This window comes from Capra hircus, chromosome 26 (genome assembly GCF_001704415.2).
Source record: "Capra hircus breed San Clemente chromosome 26, ASM170441v1, whole genome shotgun sequence".
NCBI classification, from domain to species: Eukaryota; Metazoa; Chordata; class Mammalia; order Artiodactyla; family Bovidae; genus Capra; species Capra hircus.
This window is the reverse complement of record NC_030833.1, coordinates 37,415,637-37,437,938: the sequence shown is the minus strand read 5'-3', so window position 1 is coordinate 37,437,938 and position 22,302 is coordinate 37,415,637. Positions and strand designations below refer to the sequence as shown.

The following is a 22,302-nucleotide window of genomic DNA, read 5'->3' as shown; positions in this document are numbered from 1 at the left end:
ATCACCAACCAGTGGTTCAGCTTAAAGAGGGAACAGGAGAACATCTCTAATAACACTGTCCTACAATCACCGCATCAAACCCACTGCATCAAGTTGTGGCTGCCCCTCACAACTTCATGGCAAAGACTTTTTCAAAATTTTGCTATTTTTCACAGCTGTGTATGTGTGCTCTGTCGCTCAGTCATGTTTGACTCTTTACGACCCCATCGACTTGTAGCCCACCAAGCTCCTCTGTCCATGGGATTCTTTTTGGCAAGATGACTGGAGTGGGTTGCCATTTCCTCCTCCAAGGGGATCTTCCTGACCCAGCGACTGAACCTGTGTCTCCTACATTGGCAGGAGGATTCTTTACCACTATGCCATTGATCCTCTATCATAATATAGTTATAGAATCTCTCATTTACTGAGTACCATTAGGACCAGACTTTTGACTAACCACTTTACACCAACCAGACATGGGAGGAAACTGAGGCTTACAGAAGTTAAGAAACTGGTCCACTCTTGGCTGGTCAGTGGTAGAACAATGATTCAACCTCAGCATGGCCCTCCATCACAGTACAAGCTTTACATCACTGAGGGGTCTGCTATTGGGAGGTGGGATTCCTGGCCAAAGTCTGAGGCTAGAGAGATCACATAGTGAGTTAATGAAGACATGTGTGGGGACAGATTTAGCACATAACTACAAAAATGACTTTCAAAAAAAGGAACTGACTCTAAATAGCCTTTGCCTATTTCTCTTTCTCTAGTGAACTGCTTTTATCTTTCACTTACTCACTTATAGAAGTTTTTATCTTTTGCTTATTACTTACAGACGTTCTTATCTGCTATATTGCTTTGCAAAACTTTTCACTGTGTATGTGCTTATCTTTTTTGTGTCTGTACTGAACAGAAATTTTAAGTTTTAATGTAATCAAATTTATATTTAAATATATGCTTTACCATTAAAAATATGGTTTGTGATATGTACGCTCGAGTACACTTTTCCTAGCCTAATATTTTTTAAAAAATATTTTCTTCTAAAGGTTATAGAAAGTTTTTTTCTATAATTAGGTCCAATCAATCCAGAAATTATTTTTGTGCATGGTGTGAGATGAGATCTAATTTTATTCATCTCTCCATGAATAAGTAGCTGCCCTTGCACCAGTCATTGAAAGGGCCACCCTTCCCTTACTCATCTGTCACGCGCCTCTGTCTTATGTCTAAGTTTCCAAACATTTGTGGATATGCTTCCAGGGTTCATAATCTGTTCTCCTGTTATCTTCATGTATTTTTGCATCAATTTCACTACTCTAACAACTGAAGTCTTGGTACCTGGTAGAAGTAGTGTCTTCTTTGTTGTTCTTCAAAATTATCTTAGTTATTCTTGGCCCTTTACTCTTTCTTTTAATTTATAATCAGATTATAAGATTATTAAAAAGAAAAAAAAAACCCTCAGGCTTTCAAATGGCACTACACTGATTTTAGATAAATTCAGGGTGAAATGTATCTTGTAATATTGAGTTTACCCATCCATGAACATGGTTTATCTTCCCATTTACTCAGGCACTCTTTCATATCCATTATATATTTCTTGCTCCTCTGTTAGTGTTATTTCTAAATACCTTATAGCGATTTTTATATTTCTACAGGAAATATAAAATACTACTACAGGACTCCTGTAGTAGTATTTTTCTGATTGATTACTATCGATACAAGAAAAGGGGTTTCCCAGGTGGCGCTAGTGGTAAAGAATTCGCCTGCTAATAATACAGGAGACTCAAGAGACCCAGGTTCAATCTGGAGGAGGCCATGGTAACCCACTCCAGTATTCCTGCCTGGAGAATCCCATGGACAGAGGAGCCTGGCAGGCTACAGTCCATGGGGTCACAAAAGAGTCGGACACGACTGAAGCAACTGAGCACGCACCCACAATACAAGAATGCAATTTTAGCGCTTCTCTTCTCTTGACAACAGTGGTGAATTATCTTATTTTTGATGATTGATCTGAAGATCTTGAATTTTTTTATGTAATCATATCATATGGAAACAAGAAGTTTTCTCTTTCTTCCTTTCAACCTCTTACTTATCACTTGTTTTTTCCCTTGACTTCCTGTAATGACTAGTACCTAAAGCAGAGCTGAACAAAAAAAGTGATTAGAAGGTATTCTTCTTTGTTTTTGTCTTTCAACAGAAATCTCTTTGAAACTTCAGAATTAATCATGATGTTTGACATAGGCTTTTATCAACTCAAAGAGTTTTTTGTTGTTTTGTTCATGAATGAGTGCTTTTTTGTTGCTTTGTTCATGAAGGTGTTTTAACAAATGCTTTTCTTGAGTCTACTGAAATGACTGCCTATCACTTTGAATTAAACTGTGGAACCCACTCGATTGTGAGGAAATAAATTTAATGTATTGAAAGATCTAAATTAAAAAAAAAAATATATATATATATATAACAGAGGGTACCAGACTACATCTGAAAATATAAGATAGGTAATGTTTGGTAAAACTTTTGTTCCAGTGGCTTACATGTGCCATGAGTAAAATGTACTATGGGTTGTACAAAGAAAAGTTTGAAAGCTACTGACCACTTTTTCAGTACATGAAAAAGTACTGTTACGGACAAGCATTTTATTGTAAGGTTTTCTTAAAAGCACACAATGCTTGATCTTTGCTCATTTAAAAACACCTAGCTTTAAAGTATTATTAATATTAAAATAATAAACCACATTCCCTAGGTGGACAAAATGGGCCACATTCAAAGAATCATCTGAAGTTACTAAAAAATAATAAAAGTAAATTAAGCATGATTTCTGACAAGGTTTGTTCTGCAAGAATAACTTTAAGTAAGGGTATTTATTAAAGCTTTTATCACATTTTCAAACTTGTCTGTGACCTTAACAATGGACAGAACCTCTACTCCAAAAAAGCTCAACATTAATTTATATTTCTAAAATCAACAGGTAACTTAGTGTTTGCATTACTTACATCACATTTTCTGTACTTTTGTACCAAGTCTGGCTAACTCACCTCTCAGCTGTTTATATTACTTCATACTTTGTTGACTAACTGCCTAGCCTTGTCACAGGTCATGAAAACAAATATGCTCCCAAATTCCACCTCTACATAATTGACCATTCAATGTTTTTCTTCACTTATCACTCCTGATACCTTAAGGTATCTTAAGACTGTTTTGTGTTTGTGACCAGAGGCAATACTGCTCACCTTATTCACTGGATTTATTTCTGGAAGATCTGTGGCTGCTTCCTGATTATGCTGACTGTGATATATCACCAGTGAGACCATTTTAAAGGAGGCAACTCCCAAAAAAGAGTTCTAACACGTTCTGACAATAGCAGCATTGTTGGTGGAAGCACCTAACCTGCCAAAGGGACTATTTAAAGGACAACAATCATTGGATGTAGTGATTTTGAAATTTGGTTTTTAAATTCATATTCCCTCGATATACCATGTATGCTCATGTCCTCTATAAAAGCCACTTTTCAGAAAATTAATCATTACATAGACATTTTAAGGACCACAATATTTACCTTAGCAATGATACAAGGTGCCAAGTGTTACAAGTCTAAAGAATACAGTATCGCTGCTTCTAATTGGAATTTTTATAGACTCCTATTTTGCTATGCTAATTCCCTGGTTGCCGCTGGATATATTAGAATGGTATTCAAACTGAAAGAAAGCTGTCTTTTTCAAAAGTCCCCAAAATAAACTTATAGGCATAAATTTAAGTACACTAAATAATCTATTTTTTTATGCTATTTTATAATCCCCAAAGCAATGTTTTAAAAATCATAGCAACCTTTCATAATGATTACATCTGGTAAACAGTTGATAAAGGGCAACTTTTTGTTTTTGCTTTTTTAAAACATACTTTTGTATTATTTAAATATTTTAGCTGTACTTTTTAATGAAAAACTGAATAACGAAAAAAGGGTACAATTATAAAAAATCAGGTATCTCCAAATTTATTTTATGCGACTCCCTGTCATCCCATCTCAAATCTACTAGGATGCTGCAGCACTTTGACAGCAGGGACCTTGTGTGTCTTCTACAGTCAGGCCTGGAGCAGACGCCATGCATTTATCTATCTGTAGATAGTAGAGGCGGAGGCAATGGGAGTAGGGGATTCAATAAGCCTTGAAGTGGACATTCTATTTATTCAGAATAATGAGCTCTAGTATCTCCTCTCCTTGACACGCTGGTTAATATCTACTCACAACTCTTAACTGCTCTGCTCTTGAAATAGCTAGACCCCTATTTGTATGGGATGGCCAGAGGTACCCTCTAGAGGGCTAAATAACTGGTTAGGCCACTGTTATTACAATTTCGAGAATATCATTTCATATATTATATTCAAAGTCCAATGCCAGAATCCCTCTGTTGTACACCTGAAAATTACATAATATTGTACATTGACTACACCTCAATTAAAAAAAAAAATCCAATGCCAAGAGCCCAACTCGTATTGACATCCTTTTCTTTGAACTACTAGCCAAAATGTTACTCATCTGTTAAAAGAATGATTACTATTTCTAAAATCTAAATTTAATTTTTTACCTTGTTATCCAATAAACTTGTTTCATATTTTGTTACTCTTCCTTCTCCTTAGCCTATCATCTTCTGCACAACGCTCAAATACCTAAGCTTTAACCCTTTTTTGAGGTCAAATAAAGGTGTTTTCCCAAAGACCTGCCAAACAACATATATGTAGGGGTATGGTTTAAGAAATACCAGGGCAGGACTTCCCTAGGGGCCCAGGGGCTAACAATATGCCTTGCAATGCAGGGGACACAGGTTCGACCCCTGGTCAGGGAACCAAGACCTCATGTGCCACAGAGCAACAAAGTCTCTGTGTTTCAGAGTTGACTCACCACAACTAGAGAGTCTGTTTGCTGCAACAAAAGATCCTCATGCATGATGCAACTAAGACCCGACGCTAGCAAATAAACAATTATTTTTTTAAAAAGAAAGAAAGAAAGAAAGACCAGGGAGGAACAATGATATAACAACCACTTATCAGATCCAAACTCTAAGGAGTTCTGCAGTCTTCTATCCTAAACTGTAAAATACAATACTGGGCAAAAAGGCCATGGTTTAAGTGAGGTTAAGGAGAACTAATGCATTAAAGCTGCTGCTGACAAACCTGTTCCAAATTTACTGAAGGGATGTTTGGGGTTCCCTGTAGCTTTTTCCAGCTGAAAGAGTCTCCAGGCATCGTTCATCACATTCTTCTCATGTTCTGAATCAACTGCATTCACCTCTCTGTCTTTGCAGCTCTCATCAAACAAGGGGCACAGGAAAAACTGTGCAAATCTAAGGGTGTGAAACATAATTAACAATTTGAAAGTTGTTATTTTAAGAGTGGCCTCAGAAAAATGTTTTTAAAAATGTTTGAAACTTAGGAAATAGGAATTCTACAGAATCAGAGAAACTAAAATTGCTACAAAGAAAAAAGGAACATAAGTTCTAAGTAATATAAAAAAAATATTATACATATGTAAATTCAGAGAACCCTACCCTAGATATGTCATCTAATTAGTGAAAATATAAAAAGATTAACCTCTGATTTTGACAATTCCCACCTGTTGTTACCATATCACCAAGCAATTCACCAGCTGGGTATCCTAAAATTCAACTCAATTGATACCATGAGATCTCACAGGTCCTACAAGGCTCATCCCTCCCTCTTACCCCTTCCCCTCTGTCCCTAACTTCAAACACCAACCACAGGTCCAGGTTGTCACTTGGGCTTCTGACCAAGCACTATAGATCATAGATCAGAGGCTCCCACAACCACCTCCTTGGGTACAATTAATATTCTAGATCAGCTACAGGACTCAGAGAAACATTTTACTTACTAGATTACTGGATTTGTTATAAAAGGATATCATTCAGGAACAGCTAGATGAAAGAGATGCGTAAGGCAAAGTTTGTGGGAAGGGTATGGCGCTTTCATGCCCTCTAGGTAGGCCACCCTCCCCACATCTCCACGTGTCCACCAATCTGTAGGCTCTCCAAACTTCAACAGAATTGAGTAAATCACTGGGCACTGGTGTCTGAAATCAACCTCCACCTTGTGGACTGAAAGTTCCAACCTTCTAAATACAGGACTGGTTCCCCTGGCACCCAACCTCTAGCCTCAAATTATCAAAGGACTTTGCCAAAGTCACTTCATTAAAACAACAAAATGCAACTTTATGGCTCTCAACACTAAGGAAATTCCAAGAGTTTCAGAAGCTATGATCTAGGATAAGGGACAAAGACCAAATATATATTTTCTAATATAAATCAAAATACAACAATAAAAAGTCAGGGCAGACTTGCAAAACAGTGGGGCAGATTTATAAGATAACAGCAATCTAATCTAAGATTTGCAATTTGAGATGTCTATAAAAATCTCTGTTGTACATGGCTAGTTCTCCAAGAAAGGAAAACGCAGCTGATAGTTCTCAGGCAATAAATATTAAATTAAGTTTTAAGTGCAATTTCACTAAGACTCAGGCATTTTAGGACAAACTAAGTGACCTATTTAAAAGGCTCTATTTGATAATCTTTCCTTAAGAACTTTATAATTAGTGAAAAAAATAATAGTATGAAAAACATATGACAGTAGTTTGACTAAGATATAATTATGGACTTTTATGAAATATGAAGAGAATTTTTAAAATTTAAAAGCACTGGTTTGACAAATAAAATGGCATGTAACTTTAACGTAAGTAACCTATTATATTTTTCTTGAGGTTGTTCCTTAATAGTAGTACCAAAGCTGAACTGAGATTCCTTTAGTTAATAAATTAACTCTCCTACACCAGGTTGCAATTTAAATCATGATTTCATACAGTAATTCTTAAATTTAGACCCCATCTTATAAAAACAACATCCAGAATTCAGATAAAGCCGAGAGCAGAGACTGACTGAATGGGACTACTATTCAGTGGGCCTAGAGACTCCTGGGTTTATAAACATCTCAGCAATTGCACCTCACACTGCAGCCATCAAAGAAGCTGTTACCATTACTTGGTATTATTTTAAGCACATAGTGAATACAGTCCTGTGCTAAGTACTTTACACATACCAACCCAAAGGAAACTCTATCTGGAGCCTATAATTAATGATATATGGAAATAGATAATTCCGGACATATAATCACTTTTACCAACCTCAATACACTCAGGCTGGGAAAAGTATCTAATAGCTACATACCATAGCTGGACAAAGCTACATAAAGCGTCATGATTCTGACACAGTATAATCAGTACTTTTAAAAGATGCCCTACACAAGTAGCTTTTTTTTTTCACTCTGATCCAAGTAACAGACATCCTCCATCATACAGAGATCTATTATATGAACATCTGCTGAGGCATTTGTAAAGCAGGAAATTAAATTCGGTGTATGATCCCAAGGAACTCATTAATGGAAGTCTTCTGGGAATACATACAAAAGATGATTACATCTCAAAGCTGCTGCCTAAAGACTGAAACATACACTAGAGTAAGTAAGAAACAGACTACTCTGGCCCAGTCCTATATCCTGAACCCATGCCTTTGTTCTACTGTTAATGTTCTTTGTGCTACAGAACAAATTCAAACTATTAGGTTTGGGGGGGAAAAATGACTATTAATTTAAATAAGCAATTAAAGCTGAGAATTAAAAACTGTGAAATCAAACTTCATTATAGGTCCATCAAAAATGCTGCAGAATTACACCTTCTTGGTAATACAGAGAACTATAAAAATTCACCAAGGGAAAAATTACACTTTGAACAAACAATGAATCAAATCACTGATATAATGAAAAATTAGATACTGTTAGCCGCTTAGAAAATTGACCAAGAAATTTAATTAGCCTAATGGAGGCTGCTCCAGAAAATACTTTCACGAAATATCCCCAGGGTTGAAACAGCAGGTCAAAACATTCTGTATCTACTAAATATCCTTGAGGAGTGAGGAACTAAAGGAGAACAGAATATTTAAGTTCTTGTATTCTGGAACAGAACTATGTTTGAAAAGAGATCCATGACACGAGTAGTTTATTCCTCATCATATGCTTCATATGCAATACCAGTTAGAATGGGAAAGGCTGGTGAAAATTTTATAAGCCAAAAACACATTCTGTAGTCCTGAAAGCTGGTTTAAAGTCATGCCATTATTTCTCCTCTACTATAAAATAAACATATAACATCACTCATTATTTTCTGTTCATAAAACCCAGGGGTCAAAAAGTACTGGTTAAAAAACAACAACAACAAACTACTGGTTAAAATATATTGTTACGCTATAAAGCTGTGAAGACGTTTTTGTAAAAATAGTAAGCATTGTTATTACCATGACAATTTAACAAAGTGAGATAGACAATTCACAGGGTATTTTCAGCATTACCTGTCTAGCGCACCTTCTAGGTGTTCATGAGAAACATCAAAATAGTAATTGGTATGCTCTCCACTAGTGAAGGCATTTGAACTTCCTGCATGCTCACTGAGAAACTGGCTGTATTCATTTTCTTTAGGGTATTTCTTTGTTCCCAAAAATAACATATGTTCACAAAAATGACTTAAGCCAGCAATATTTGGAGGATCTGACAACGAACCTGAAAGAGAAGGGAAAATATATATATAATAAATCATTTGTTTATATGTTGAAAGATATCAAGGGCAAATGAATCACAGGTGATTTGCAACTTCTGTTAGCAATGGTAACTCCAACCATAATCACAGGAAGTTAAGTACCGGCTACTCTAAATGGTACAACTTACATTCTAGCCCTAGCACTTGACATCAGTTTGTTGTTGTTGTTCAGCTGCTCAGTTGTGTCTGACTCTTTGCGACCCTATGGACTGCAACATGCCAGGCTCCCCTATCCCCTTCACTATCTCCTGGAGTTTGCTCAAATTCACGTCCATTGCGTCGGTGATGCTATCTAACCATCTTCTCCTCTGCTGCCCTCTCCTCCTTTTGCCTTCAATTTTTTCCAGCATCAGGGTCTTTTCTAAAGAGTTAGCTCTTTGCATCACGTAACCAAAGTCCTGGAGCTTCAGCAACAGTCCTTCCAACGAATATTCAGGGTTGATTTCCTTTAGGATTGATCTCCCTGCTGTCCAAAGGACTCTCAAGAGTCTTCTCCAGCACCACAATTCAAAAGCATCAATTCTTCAGCACTCAGGCTTCTTTATGGTCCAACTCTAATATCCATACACGACTACTGGAAAAACCAAAGCTTTGACTATCTGGACTATATGGACCTTTGTCAGCAAAGTGATATCTCTGCTTTTTAATATGCTATCTAGGTTTGTCACTGCTTTCCTATCAAGAAGCAAGTGTCTTTATATTTCATGGCTGCAGTCATCATCCACAGTGATTCTGGAGCCCAAGAAATTAAAATCTGTCATCATCAGATTGACATCAGTTACCTGGTGACTTTCAGCAGATACTTAACCTTTCTGGACAGTAGTGTCCTCACAAATCACACTGAGAGAAAGAGCTGAATTCACTGTTTTATAAGAGCTAGAAAATTCTAGCTTTTATATTTTATTGAAGGAGACAATATAGGGTGGTGCTAAGAGCACAAGTTAGCAGGCCTACTAGCTGGGAAATGTTGAGCAAAATGTTTTGTTTCAGTCACTTTTTTAATATATACTTCACTTAAGAGAGTTGAGCAACTTCAAATCAGATAACAATTTGCAAGGCACACTGAATTGTGCGTCGCAATCATTTGTCCAACTTAGGATGGTTATTATTTTATTTCCCCAATTCTAAAATGCCATTGAATTAAAAAAAAGTTTTTCAGAGAGGGAAAAAAATAAATGTACCCATAGATAAGAAGTAACTTGATTAAAGCAGCATTAAACGTGGGAGAAAAGTGCACACAAGAATTTAGGAAATATGCTATTCCTAGGGTATCAAGTGTACATGAAAGTAAAGGCAGTAGAACTGTTACTGTAAAGGATGGGAATGAATCTCCTTGCTGCTAAGTCACTTCTGCTGGAAACCTAATACGACACTCCCAGTAAAGGTGTGTGTGTGTGCTTAGTCGCTCAGTCGAGTCCGACTCTTTGTGACCGCATGGACTGTAGCCCATCAGGCTCTTCTGTCCATGGGGATTCTCCAGGCAAGAATACTGAACTGGGTTGCCAAGCCTCCTCCAAGGGGATCTTCCCAACCTAGCGATCAAACCCAGGTCTTCTGCGTTGTAGGTGGATTCTTTACCATGTAAGCCACCAAGGAAGCCTGGTAAAGGTAGGGTGATTCAACATAGACAACTGTAGATACCAACAGCTGTACAGGGCTACTGTACCCAGTAACATACATCAAACTGGTAACTGCCAGGTCTCCATCACATAAATATGGAGAGTCCAAATAACTAAACATTAGGTCAATGAAGCTGAACAAAGCTTAATTCACAATTTTAGATTGTACCTATGTGTACATCAAGTGCTGCTGATGATTTATCTGTTGTTGGATCACTGACAAGAAGTACTTTGATCCCATTGGCCAGCTCAAGTCCGCGGTATTCTCGCTTGTCTTCAGGAGATTTGATGATATGATTTCCTATTCTCTTGATTGCTGGATTATTCATTTTGCTGTAAGTCTTTTTTTGGAAACTGAAAAGAAAAAAACTGATTAATTGTTGGACTGTGGTTTCTTTTTGTTTTAACGATCAAGGAGTAACAAGCAAACCCATATATTATCAGAGCAAAAAATGTGTACAACGAAGTGCAACTGACATACAATACTAGTTTCAGGAGCACAACAATGATCCATTACAAACTGATCACACAATAAGTCTAGTTACCATCTGCCACAAGACCAAGTTCTTCAAATACTACTGACTATATTCCATACATTCCCATTGACTTATTTATGAGTGGAAATTTATACCTCTTAATCACCTTCACCAATTTTGCCCAACTCCCTCTCCATTCTTCCCGCTAGAAACCAAGGATTTTCCCTCTGCATCCATGAGTCTGTTTTGTTTGTTCACTTGATTTTAGATTCCACATATAAATGAAACCATATGGTATCTGTCTTTCTCTGGCTTATTTCACTTAGCATAACACCCCTGTAGGTCCATCCATGCTGTACACACCTCACACACACATACGCACACAGGAATATCACTCAGCCACGAAAAAGAATGAAACCTTGCCATGTGCCATTCATCCGCCAAACACTTAGGTTACTTCCATATCTTAGTTACTACAAATAATGCCACAACGAACACAGGACTGCCAATACTTTCCAAATCAGCGTTCTCACACTCTTTAGATAAACACCCAGAATTTGCTAGACTGCATGGTAGTTCTACTTTTAACTGTTGGAGAAACTTCCATGCTGCTCTCCATAGTGCTTGCTCCAATTTATAGCCCACCCAAGGATTCCCTTTTCTCCACATCTTCACCAACATTTGTTTGTTGTTTTTTGCTTACATTTCTTTGTACCTGTCTTGTGATGACTGGCACTTCTTACTTACATTGATTCAGTAGTATTTCTTATTTCATGGTTTCACATCTCAAGATTCAGTTATAAATTCACATTCCAAAAGCTACACTAAGATCCAAATATAAAATGAATAATTCTAGCTTTCAATGCAGAAAAAAAGAGTTCAAATTGCTTTTTTAACTTAGAGTAACAGTGGTTCTTATTTTCTCTATACAGTACTGTACAATGGGCTTCCCAGGTGGTGCTAGTGGTAAAGTACTTGCCTGCCACTGCAGGAGACTAAGAGACTTGGGTTCAATCCCTGGGTCGGAAGATCCCCTGGAGAAGGGAATGGCAACCCACTCCAGTATTCTTGCCTGGAGAATCCCATAGAGAGGAGCCCAGTGGGCTAGTCTACAGGGTTGCAAAGAGTTGGACACGACTGAAGCAACTCAGCACACACACTGTAAATTACACAAAAGCAAAACCACTTGTAGAGGATACAAGCACGTGACAGTGTGAACCAGACCTGTGAACTCACGTGACTGTATATGCGAATGCACGTTCACATCTTTGAAAGTTGGAAACTAAAGGTTCGTATGTAGGGGACTTACTGTAATGTCTTTTTTTGTTTTTTTGCAACAGTCTTTGTTTCAAAACCTATTTTGTCTACTGTAAGTTTTGCTAATCCAGCTTTCTTACATTTCTCTTTGCATAAAATCTCTTTCCATCCCTTCACTTCCAGTCTGTGTGTGTAAATCTGAAGTCTCTTGCAGGAAGCATATAAATGGGGTCTTTTTTTATATCCACTTGGCCATCCTATGTCTTCTGATTAGAGCATTTAGTTCATTTACATTTAAAGTAATCATTTTTAGCAACATACTTATTGACATTTTGTTAACTGTTTTCTGGTTGTTTTTGCAGTTCTCCTCTGTGCCTTTCTTATTCTCATATTCCTTTCCTTTGTGATTTGATGACTTTCTTTAGGATTATGTTTGTATTCCTTTATTTTTTGTGTATCTATTACACTCTACGTTTTTGTTTGTGGCTACCATGGGGTTCAGTTCGGTTCAGTTGTAGCATATAACAAACCTGAAAATCTGTCTTGCTAGTCCTCAGGTCATTCTCAAAGACAGCTGTTCCACATACAGCTGCAGCTCTGGTGTGTCCCTGGGAGGAGGTGCGCTCAAGACCTTCCTACTCTGCCATTTGATCCGACTCTAGAGGAGACTTTTTATAGCCTATCTATAGAGTATAATCATTCCTCTCCTCTGTCTTAACCATCATTCTTTCAGACAAATGATAAAAGTATTGCTTTTGTGGAGCCATATTTGTATCTAGAACACATCAATAGGGATTTGTGACCGGACTGGGCCATAAGTTGATAACTGTGCTGACCTAGAAGAGTTTTAAAACACCAATAACTGCTTTCCAACATACTTCAGGGGTATCTACGAGAATAAGTGAGGTGATAAATTGAGAAAGTATTATTATTGGGTCAACCAAAACACTGCTCAAATTATGATATTCAGAGACAGGGTAGATCTGGACCTCACGGGTCTGATATTCACTTGCTCAGAACCTAGGGAGCAACATCACTGAGGGAAAAATCCTCTGAAGGCCTAATAAAAAGAAGAGACCTGGGTTGTCTTATGAAGGCAGCAAAAGTAAACACACAAAAACAAACAAACGAAAAGCTGGAAGGACCCCAAGAAATTTCTGTAATCTGGTGAAGAGTTGCATGCCACAGTGGGAACAGTTCAACGATCGTAACAGACATGTTAGATAACTTCTCTTACAAAGAACTTCCCTTTCACTGCTAGTCCTCTCCTTTCTTCCAGAGGAAGGCTGGAGTTATAGTGATGGGAAGGGACCCATTCCTTCATTGCACCCATAAGTTCGTATGAGTCCAGTGAAGGGGTTTTCCAAATTTGCAATATGTATGTTTTTGAGACTAAGAATAACCACTATTTTTGTCTATGCTGGGGACTGCATAAGAGACCAAAATTGAGCAGGTCAAAATACAAATCAGGTGAAGCAAAAAAATTTTCCAAAACTACAGAGGAAAAAAATGATCCTGTGCTAGCACATTCGCTTTTCACCTGGAACACAAAAGAAATGGATCTAACTGCCCCTTAACAACTGACAAGACATCCAGATTTAAAGGTAAATCAGGACTTCCCTGTTTGTCCCGCGGTTAAGAATCCACCTGCTAATGTAAGGGACTTGGGTTCGATCCCTGGTCCCAGAAGATCCCACATGCCTTGGGGCAGCTAAGCCTGTGTGCCACAACTACTGAGCCCATGCTCTAGAGACTGTGCTCCACAACAAGGGAACCCCGGCTAGAGGGTCGCCCCCGCTCTCCGCAACTAGAGAAATCCTGCTCATGGCACCAAAGAACCTGTGAGCCACAACATGACCCAGCACAGCCAAAACTAAATTACAAAAATAAAATTTCTAAAAAAAATAATAAAGGTAAAGCAAAGGGGACATAAGCAGGCATGCAACTAATTTTGATAAAATTTCTTTTTTTTTTTTGCGTTAGAAATCTCTGGAGATTAAGGAAGGGAAAATCCAGTTTGCTTTTATCAGAATATCTTTCTCTATGAAATCATCAGTAACTAGTCTTCTAGGTAACAACTGATAAACCAAAGAGGTTCACTCTTATTAACAATGTCCCCTAACCTATGGTATAGTGCAGGGAACTATACTTAGTGCTTTGTAACAACCTATATGGGAAAAGGATCTGGAAAAGAATAGATATATGTATAACTGAATCACTGCTGTATACCTGAAACTAACACAACACTGCAAATCAACTATACTCCAATATAAAAAAATTTTAAAGTCCCCTAGATCTTCTGTTTGGAATTCTGGAGCTCAATACTATACATCATCAGCTCAGTTCAGTTCAGTCACTCAGTCATGTCTGACGCTTTGCAACCCCATGGACTCCAGCACGCCAGGCTTTCCTGTCCACCACCAATTCCCAGAGCCTACTCAAACTCATGTCCATCGTGTGGTGATGCCATCCACCATCTCATCCTCTGTCGTCCCCTTCTCCTCCCACCTTAAATCTTTCCCAGCATCAGGGTCTTTTCCAATGAGTCAGTTCTTCACATGAGGTGGCCAAAGTATTGGAGTTTCAGCTTCAGCATCAGTCTTTCCAATGAATATTTAGGACTGATTTCCTTTAGGATCGACAGGTTGGACCTCCTTGGAGTCCAAAGGACTCTCAAGAGTCTTCTCCAACACCACAGTTCAAAAGCATCAATTCTTTGGCGCTCAGCTTTCTTCACATTCCAACTCTCACATCCATACATGACTACCGGAAAAACCATAGCTTTGACTAGATGAACCTTTGTTGGCAAAGTAATGTCTCTGCTTTTGTACATGTTGTCTAGGTTGGTCATAGCTTTTGTTCCAAAGAGAAAGCGTCTTTTAATTTCATAGCTGCAGTCAGCATCTGCAGTGATTTTGGAGGCCCCCCAAAATAAAGTCTGTCACTGTTTTCATTGTTTTCCCATCTACTTGCCATGAAATGATGGGACTGGATGCCATGATTTTAGTTTTCTGAATGTGGAGTTTTAAGCCAACTTTTTCACTCTCCTCTTTCACTTCATATATAAAAATATAATACTTATTAATACTCAGCCATTAAAAACAATACATGTGAATCAATTCTAATGAGGTGGATGAAACTGGTGCCTATTATACAGAATGAAGTAAGCCAGAAAGAAAAACACCAATACAGTATACTAATGCATATATATGGAATTTAGAAAGAAGGCAACGATAACCCTATATGCAAGACAGCAAAAGAGACACAGATGTATTGAACAGCCTTCTGGACTCTGTGTGAGAGGGTGAGGGCAGGATGATATGGGAGAATGGCATTGAAACATGTATATTATCATATGTGAAACGAATCACCAGTCCAGGTTTGATGCATGATACAGGGTGCTCAGGGCTGGTGCACTGGGATGACCCAGAGGGATGGGATGGGAAGGGAGGTGGGAAGGGGGTTCAGGATGGGGAACACATGTACACTCATAGCAGATTCAAGTCAATGTATGGCAAAACCAATACAATATTGTAAAGTAAAATAAATTAGTTAAAAAAATATATAATACTGATTTTTTTAAAGTACTTTATTGTATTAATAATCTTGCCGTATTTTACAGTACAAAGTAGTTTCTTTAAAAACAAAACAGAAAATATAATATGAACATTTTGGAGTCATAAGGCCACCATGAAAAATTCAAAAGCAATTTGGAAGTGAAAAGGCATATTATATATGTAATATATTATATAATATGTTACTATTATATATATTATATGATATATATTATATATCACATATATTATATAATATTAACATACTATATAATATTAAAAAGCTCCTTTCTATTTCATTAGTCATAAGCTACTTAAGTTCAATATCAAAGACAAATTAAAATGTCTAAATGTAAAGTCTTTAAAAATGGTGTTGTGTTGTTAAAAAAAATTCTCAGGGTAAAAAAAATGTTCTATCTAAAGCCTCCAAAGAGGGTCACAACAATAATAATCCTGGTTAAGGTGTTTCCCAAAAGACAATCTATTTGGACTGCAGCAAATACCTCTGGTTCACAGCTGGCTTCAAAAACTTCAATTTGGGTTCAACATACATTACAACCTCAAAAATGAGTTCCAACCTAGCAGCAACATTAAGATTAAATAAGCCATGAGGCAACCTCCATTAAGACCCCCAGCCAAAAGGACAGCATTAAAAGGCAACAGTAAAAAATGCTCCACATGCTCCTTCCTATAAAGCTCCACGGCTGGAATTCCAGGAGCAAAAACCAAAGGCTCTTCATTTTGGTTTCACTGCCACGGCTTATACCCAAATCCCTCTCCTGCGCTTGTCCTAGCTAGTTAGGGTTAGGGGAACCAAGGGTCACAAATGATCAAAATGCAATGATGAGGATGATAAATAAGCTCTAAAACTTCTGTTCAATCTGCAACCACGGTTAGGAAATGAAATACAGATCACTGTGGTAGGAAAAATTGTCTTATTCTGTAGGAGGTAAAAATTTCATCATAATTAAGATACCCACACTCAACTATATGCTACATTCTGTACTTTTCTCAGGGTTTAATTTCTCTTGTCCAGATTTTCATTTTGTTAGAGGTGGAAAAAAGTGATCAGAGTCCATCACAGGCACATATATAACTCATTTGAACACTGAAACTATGCCTGTTTAATACTCCTAGTGTGGAAGAGGTGGATTTTTTCTGTAAATCAAAAATAAAAATTAACCCAACTACTTTTCAACATCCATACATGAGATCAACAGAGCTATAAATTCCTAAGCTGGCAATGCTCCCAAGTCAAATATCTGGCTTATTGAGGAAGTTACACTCAAAAGAAACAGTAAGGAATGTTTTCAAACGCCCCATCCCCAGCAATCCATATTCAATCGACACAATCTGCCTTTTACCTATAGCATTTCTATCAATATGTCTTATAATAATTTGATTCTCACCTTCTGGAGAACTAAAGGAAATGATCAGGAACTCCTCCTCTGATGATGAATTCCTCAACAGCTTGCCTGTCTCTGTATTTATACTCAGGAGATCACATGTCTACCCATTTCAGCTCCCTCATTAGCATCTGTTTATTGCAAATGTTCTCCAATATGCATCAAACAAAGAGCAAACAAGCAAGTATCGACATTTAGATGACAAGCTAGTGCTAACTCAAACGCTTGTCCAGACATCTATTTGATATTTTTAACCTGTCAAAGTCAAAATCTTGGGAGTAGTAAAATTACCTTCAATTTTAGAGACATTGTCTTACAACTGCATAATAAGGCACAGAATTGTCAGTGTTTTGCATTCTGATAAACTGGAGATGGACAGATGTTTAATAATTACAGCATATCCAGCAATTCTGTTCAGAATTTAAAACAATGACTAAAACTACAGATGGTAAAAGCTGGAAAAGCCATTAGGTGGTGTCTAGTTTTCTGTAGTTCTTGAACTGGCAGCATGAGCTCTTCTTGGGCGCTTGTTTAAATGCAAAATTTTGGAAACCACCAGAGACCTACTGAGCCAGAATCTGCATTTTAACAAGATAACAAGGTGAGCTACTTGTAAGGAAATTGAAGATCACTTGTCCAAGATCATAGGGCAAAAAGTTACAATTAGGACTTGGCTCTTAACTCCCAGTCCTCTCCCACCTCAGTGTCCTGACGTCCAAACAGTTAAGGTCCAGACATCACACCATGTATGCTGGCTATAAAGATGATACCAGAGCCCTTGCTCTAAAGGAACCCGACTTATGATAAAGATGAAAACAAGTCATTATTTTTTTAGTGTGGACTAAGTTATTCCCGGGCACTTATGGGAATAATAAAAGGGGCATCTAACTCTTTCTAGGATGGAAGACAGGAAAGAGAGCAGGTGAGTAGAAGCACGCCAAATAAGAGGAACAGAATACTTCAGTAAAAGAACGGTGCTGAAGAAAAAATGTGAGGCATTCAACAACTGTTGATGTTAACAGAACTATAACCAGGACTTCCATTGCAAGATCACGGACTATTACTTAGTCCTAAATTGCATGAATAAATTGCAAAAAATAAATTCCCAAATATAACAGATCAATTAAAATCCCTATACCAAAAGAAAAACTTTTACGCAAATAATCTTTTATTCAGATGACCCTTTAAAGTCTTTTCTCTCATATCTCTATGTGTTTCACAGCCAATTTAATAGAAGATTGAGCAATTTCACTTTGCTGTTTGCTCCCTACCCAGTCCCATAGACCCAGACATATTTAAAATTAGACCTGATCCATTTCTAACTTCTAAATGGATGACCTATAAACCTGAACAGGTAAATGATTGGGCTAATAGATTATAAATCAAAACCTCCCTTCTGTGGAATCCATCCACCCACTCCCAAAACCATAGGCGGAAATGAAGCTTACCTTTGGCTCTCCTGAATGTGGAGGAGGTGCCCAGAGAGAAAATGTCTGGAATCAGAACCATCCCACAAACACCCTTTCTTGCCCATTCAAGGCAGAGGTTAGTAAGACAGAATTTCAAGCCAGTAGTGGTATGAGTCTTTGATGTCTCACTATAAGAACACATACCCCCCCAACACTATTCATGTTACATGATCTAAAAAACGTCTCAGGGAACCATCCATGGCTCTTCAGTTACAGGACCAGTGTATTTCACTTCATGCATCAGAGAGATCATAAACCTGGGTATAAACTAAAATCCTGTCAATGAATCTTCAGTTTTGTTCAGTTCAGTTGCTCAGTCGGGTCTGACTCTTTGCGACCCCATGAACTACAGCACTCCAGGCTTCCTTGTCCATCACCAGCTCCCAATGCTTACTTAAACTCATGTCCATCCAGTTGGTGGTGCCACCCAACCATCTCATCCTCTGTCATCCCCTTCTCCTCCCGCCTTCAATCTTTCCCAGCATCACGGTCTTTTCCAGTGAGTCAGCTCTTTGCATCAGGTGGCCAAAGTACTGGAGCTTCATTCAGCATGAGCATCAGTCCTTCCAGTGAACATTCAGGGTTGATTTCCTTTAGGATTGACTGGTTTGATCTCCTTGCAGTCCAAGGGACTCTCAAGAGTCTTCTCCAGCACCACAATTTGAAAGCATCAATTCTTCAGCGCTCAGCCTTCTGTATGGCCCAACTCTTACATCTGTACATGACTACTAGAAAACGACTATATGGACCTTTGTCAGCAAAGTGATGTCTCTGCTTTTTAATACATGGTGTTTAGGTTTGTCATACCTTTCCTTACAAGGAGCAAGTTTTGGTACACACATATCAATGGTTGTTCATTCCAGTAGTGGCAAGCTTGGCTATGAACAATTAATAGAGAGTTTATGAAGGTTTAAGCAAATGAACAAAACCTCCAAATGAACTGTTTCTTACAGTTGTAGTTTGCGGACCAACAGTGTTACAAGTATCCTTCTTTCAACAGGTAGCTTTCACGTTGTTAGAAAATGTGAGATAGATGCCACTGTACAAAACTAATCCTAACAACTACTTGCATTTTGAAAGTTATATGCTTTATAAACTGCTCATTGAATCTTTCGATTCTCCCTAAGTGGCAGGTCACAGCAGCTGTCCATCGCCTTTCTCGTCGATCACAGATGAGGAAACAAAAGCTCAGTGATTAAGTGACTTGCCCAAGGGGATTCACACAATTGATTTGTGGCAAAGCTGGAAGCATGGGAAGGGGAGGAGCAGAAGGTGATGCTTAAGGAAATCCTAAGGAGTTTTCTTCCCCAGCTCCCAGTTACCACCCACTCAGCCCCTCCCTGACCCCATTCTCCTCCCTTAAAATCCAAATAATAAAAACAAGGAAATAAAAATTAAAACAGATCAAAATAATGCTTTAAGGAAAATTTTCAGTTTTTCACTCATTCCTCCCTGTACAAAACAGAGATAGGTAGTGGTGGGAGCCAGAAAGAATGCTTCCAATCTGTCAAAGTGGTCTCTGGGCTGAGAACCATGTTATCTACTTTGCTAATGAAAAATAAAATGGAAGATGTATGGTAGGCTTAAATGTACAGCAGGTTTAAAGAGAGCTGTCTCTCTGTACAGAACTGTCTCATGGATGAAAGGGAATATGAAAATAATATTACAGTAGATGTGGTAAGGTTATGGGTAACTTATTTTTCAGAAGCATACATTCAGCCATGGGAATGGGGGGAAAAAGGAGAAAATCATGTAATTATTTTGGTATAGGCAGAAAAAGTATTCAATAGTCATTCATGTATTTTTTTTAAAACGTCAGCAAACTAGAAATAGAAGACAATCCCTTCATCTTAAAAAAAAATCAACAAAAACTACAGCAATTATCATACTCAATGGTGAAATAATGTATTCATTTTCCATCCCTACAATAAGATGCCACTATCACCTCATCTATTAAACACTGTACCGGTAATTATGACCAGTCTGATAATGCAAGGGGGGGAAAAAAGGATGAGAAAGGAAGGGGCAAAAAAACTAACATTACAGGTGACCTGGTTGACCACACAGAAAATCCCAAGAACCTACTGACAATTTCCATTTCTGGGTAGGATATAATATAGGTCACGGCAAACTGATTCAGCTTCAGTAACTAGAAAAAGCCACAAAAACTACAAAATCATGTTTCCAAAGATGCTGGAGAGTTGTGGAAGCAGTGAGGATTGGCTAAACTGCAGTTCCAGAGGGGAGGGCCCTCTGAGGTAAGCATAGCATCCTCACTTGCTTTCTTCTCTGGAGGTATCTGCTAATTCTGAGAACAGTCTAAAGATCATGCTTGACTCAAGAAGGACTCTACTTGGGGAAGAGAAACGACGCTCTGGGACGTGTGTGAGCTTGGTTTGACAGATTAAAGCCTCAAGATGCCTCAAATTCACAGCTGATTTTTGCCAGAGGAAATTTTCTAAGATAACACTACATACCAACTAGAACGGCTAAAATGAAAAGAGTTAAAAAATACCACTGACAGAGAAGTCAGAGGGTAACCCAAACTCTCATACACTACCAGTGGGGATGCAAATGGCACAACCATTGTCAAAGAATGGTGTAGTATATACTGACAATATGGCCTAACAATTCATGTATTCGATATATGCCCCCAAAGAAACTCATTTACATGTTCCTGGCAATACTATCTTTAAGAGTCAAAACTAGAAAAGATCAAATGTCCATCAGCGATGAACAGATAAACTGTGGTATGTTCACACAACAGCATACAACAACGAAAACGAACAATCTAGAATGGAGAACAAAAAAATAAGAGCGAATCTCACTAATGTAAGGTTGGGCTTCCCTGATGGCACAGCGGTAAAGAATCCACCTGCCAAGGCAGGAGACACAGGAGACATGGACTCTATTCCTGGGTTGGGAATACCCTCTGGAGAAGCAAATGCTAACCTACTCCGGTATTCTTGCCTGGAAAATCCCACGGACAGAGGAGCCTGGCAGGTTGCATACAGTCCACAGGGTTGTAAAGAGTCAGAGATGCCTGAGCAACTAGCACACAATGCAAGGCTGAGTGAATTAAGTTAGATGCTACAGAGTAAATACATTTTACTCCCACTTAAAGTGCAAGAAGTAAAATCAAGCTATGCCTTTATGTCAGGATGGTGGCTGCCCTTGAGGGTAAGGGGTAGTGAATAGAAGGAAAAATGAGCGGGCCTTCAGAGATGCTGTTCGTGTTGGTTATACAGGTATATTCAGTTTGTTAAAATTCACCAAGCTGAACACTTATGATATATTTCAATTAAAAGCTAAAATAGAGTTTTTTAAAATATCAAAACAGTAAAATAAAAGAGAAGGGAGATACATGAATCACTCAAGGCTGGAAAGATCACCAAAAGTCATCTTGGAAATACTACCACTTGAGACTGAGAAGTAGCTACCCATATCAAACAGGTGCTAAACTGAGAAGGCTCATAAGAAATAATAGTTCAATTAACATAATTACCTAAATCTTCTCAGGTGTGTCCTGAGACAATTATTTCTGCTGATGTCATCTAGGCCACAACTAGGAGATCCAGGTAAAGCACAACATCAGTTAACAGAGTCAACAGTAAAATACATTAAATTTTTTCACAAATTCTTACTCACTATGTCTGCTTTGAAAGCTAGCTTTTGGTAATTACTTTAGACCCCAGAGAAGATTTAAAAATAAAATTTGACACTCCCAATAATGAATAGTGACAAGCAATAAGTGAAATCCAAATAAAAGCAAAATGATTACACTTTGAATAAATAAATTCTCTTATCAATAATTTTCAACATTTATACTGAACAACAACTTTGAATGCTGGATTTCAAGTAGATGGGCTCTTTAATTTAAAACAAACAGGAAAGGATA

General features: G+C 37.9%; 1 protein-coding gene across 2 annotated transcripts in view; it reads right to left on the bottom strand.

The window, feature by feature from the left end:
• IDE (insulin degrading enzyme) overlaps positions 1 to 22,302 on the bottom strand; it is a 100,179-nt gene that overhangs the window by 55,739 nt on the left and 22,138 nt on the right. For both annotated transcript variants that reach the window (XM_018041406.1, XM_018041407.1), the window contains exons 2-4: positions 10,412 to 10,596; positions 8,379 to 8,586; positions 5,143 to 5,312 (exon numbers count right to left, since the gene is read on the bottom strand). In XM_018041406.1, the coding sequence (XP_017896895.1) occupies positions 5,143 to 5,312; positions 8,379 to 8,586; positions 10,412 to 10,596 (563 nt within the window). The remainder of the gene's footprint in view (positions 1 to 5,142; positions 5,313 to 8,378; positions 8,587 to 10,411; positions 10,597 to 22,302) is intronic.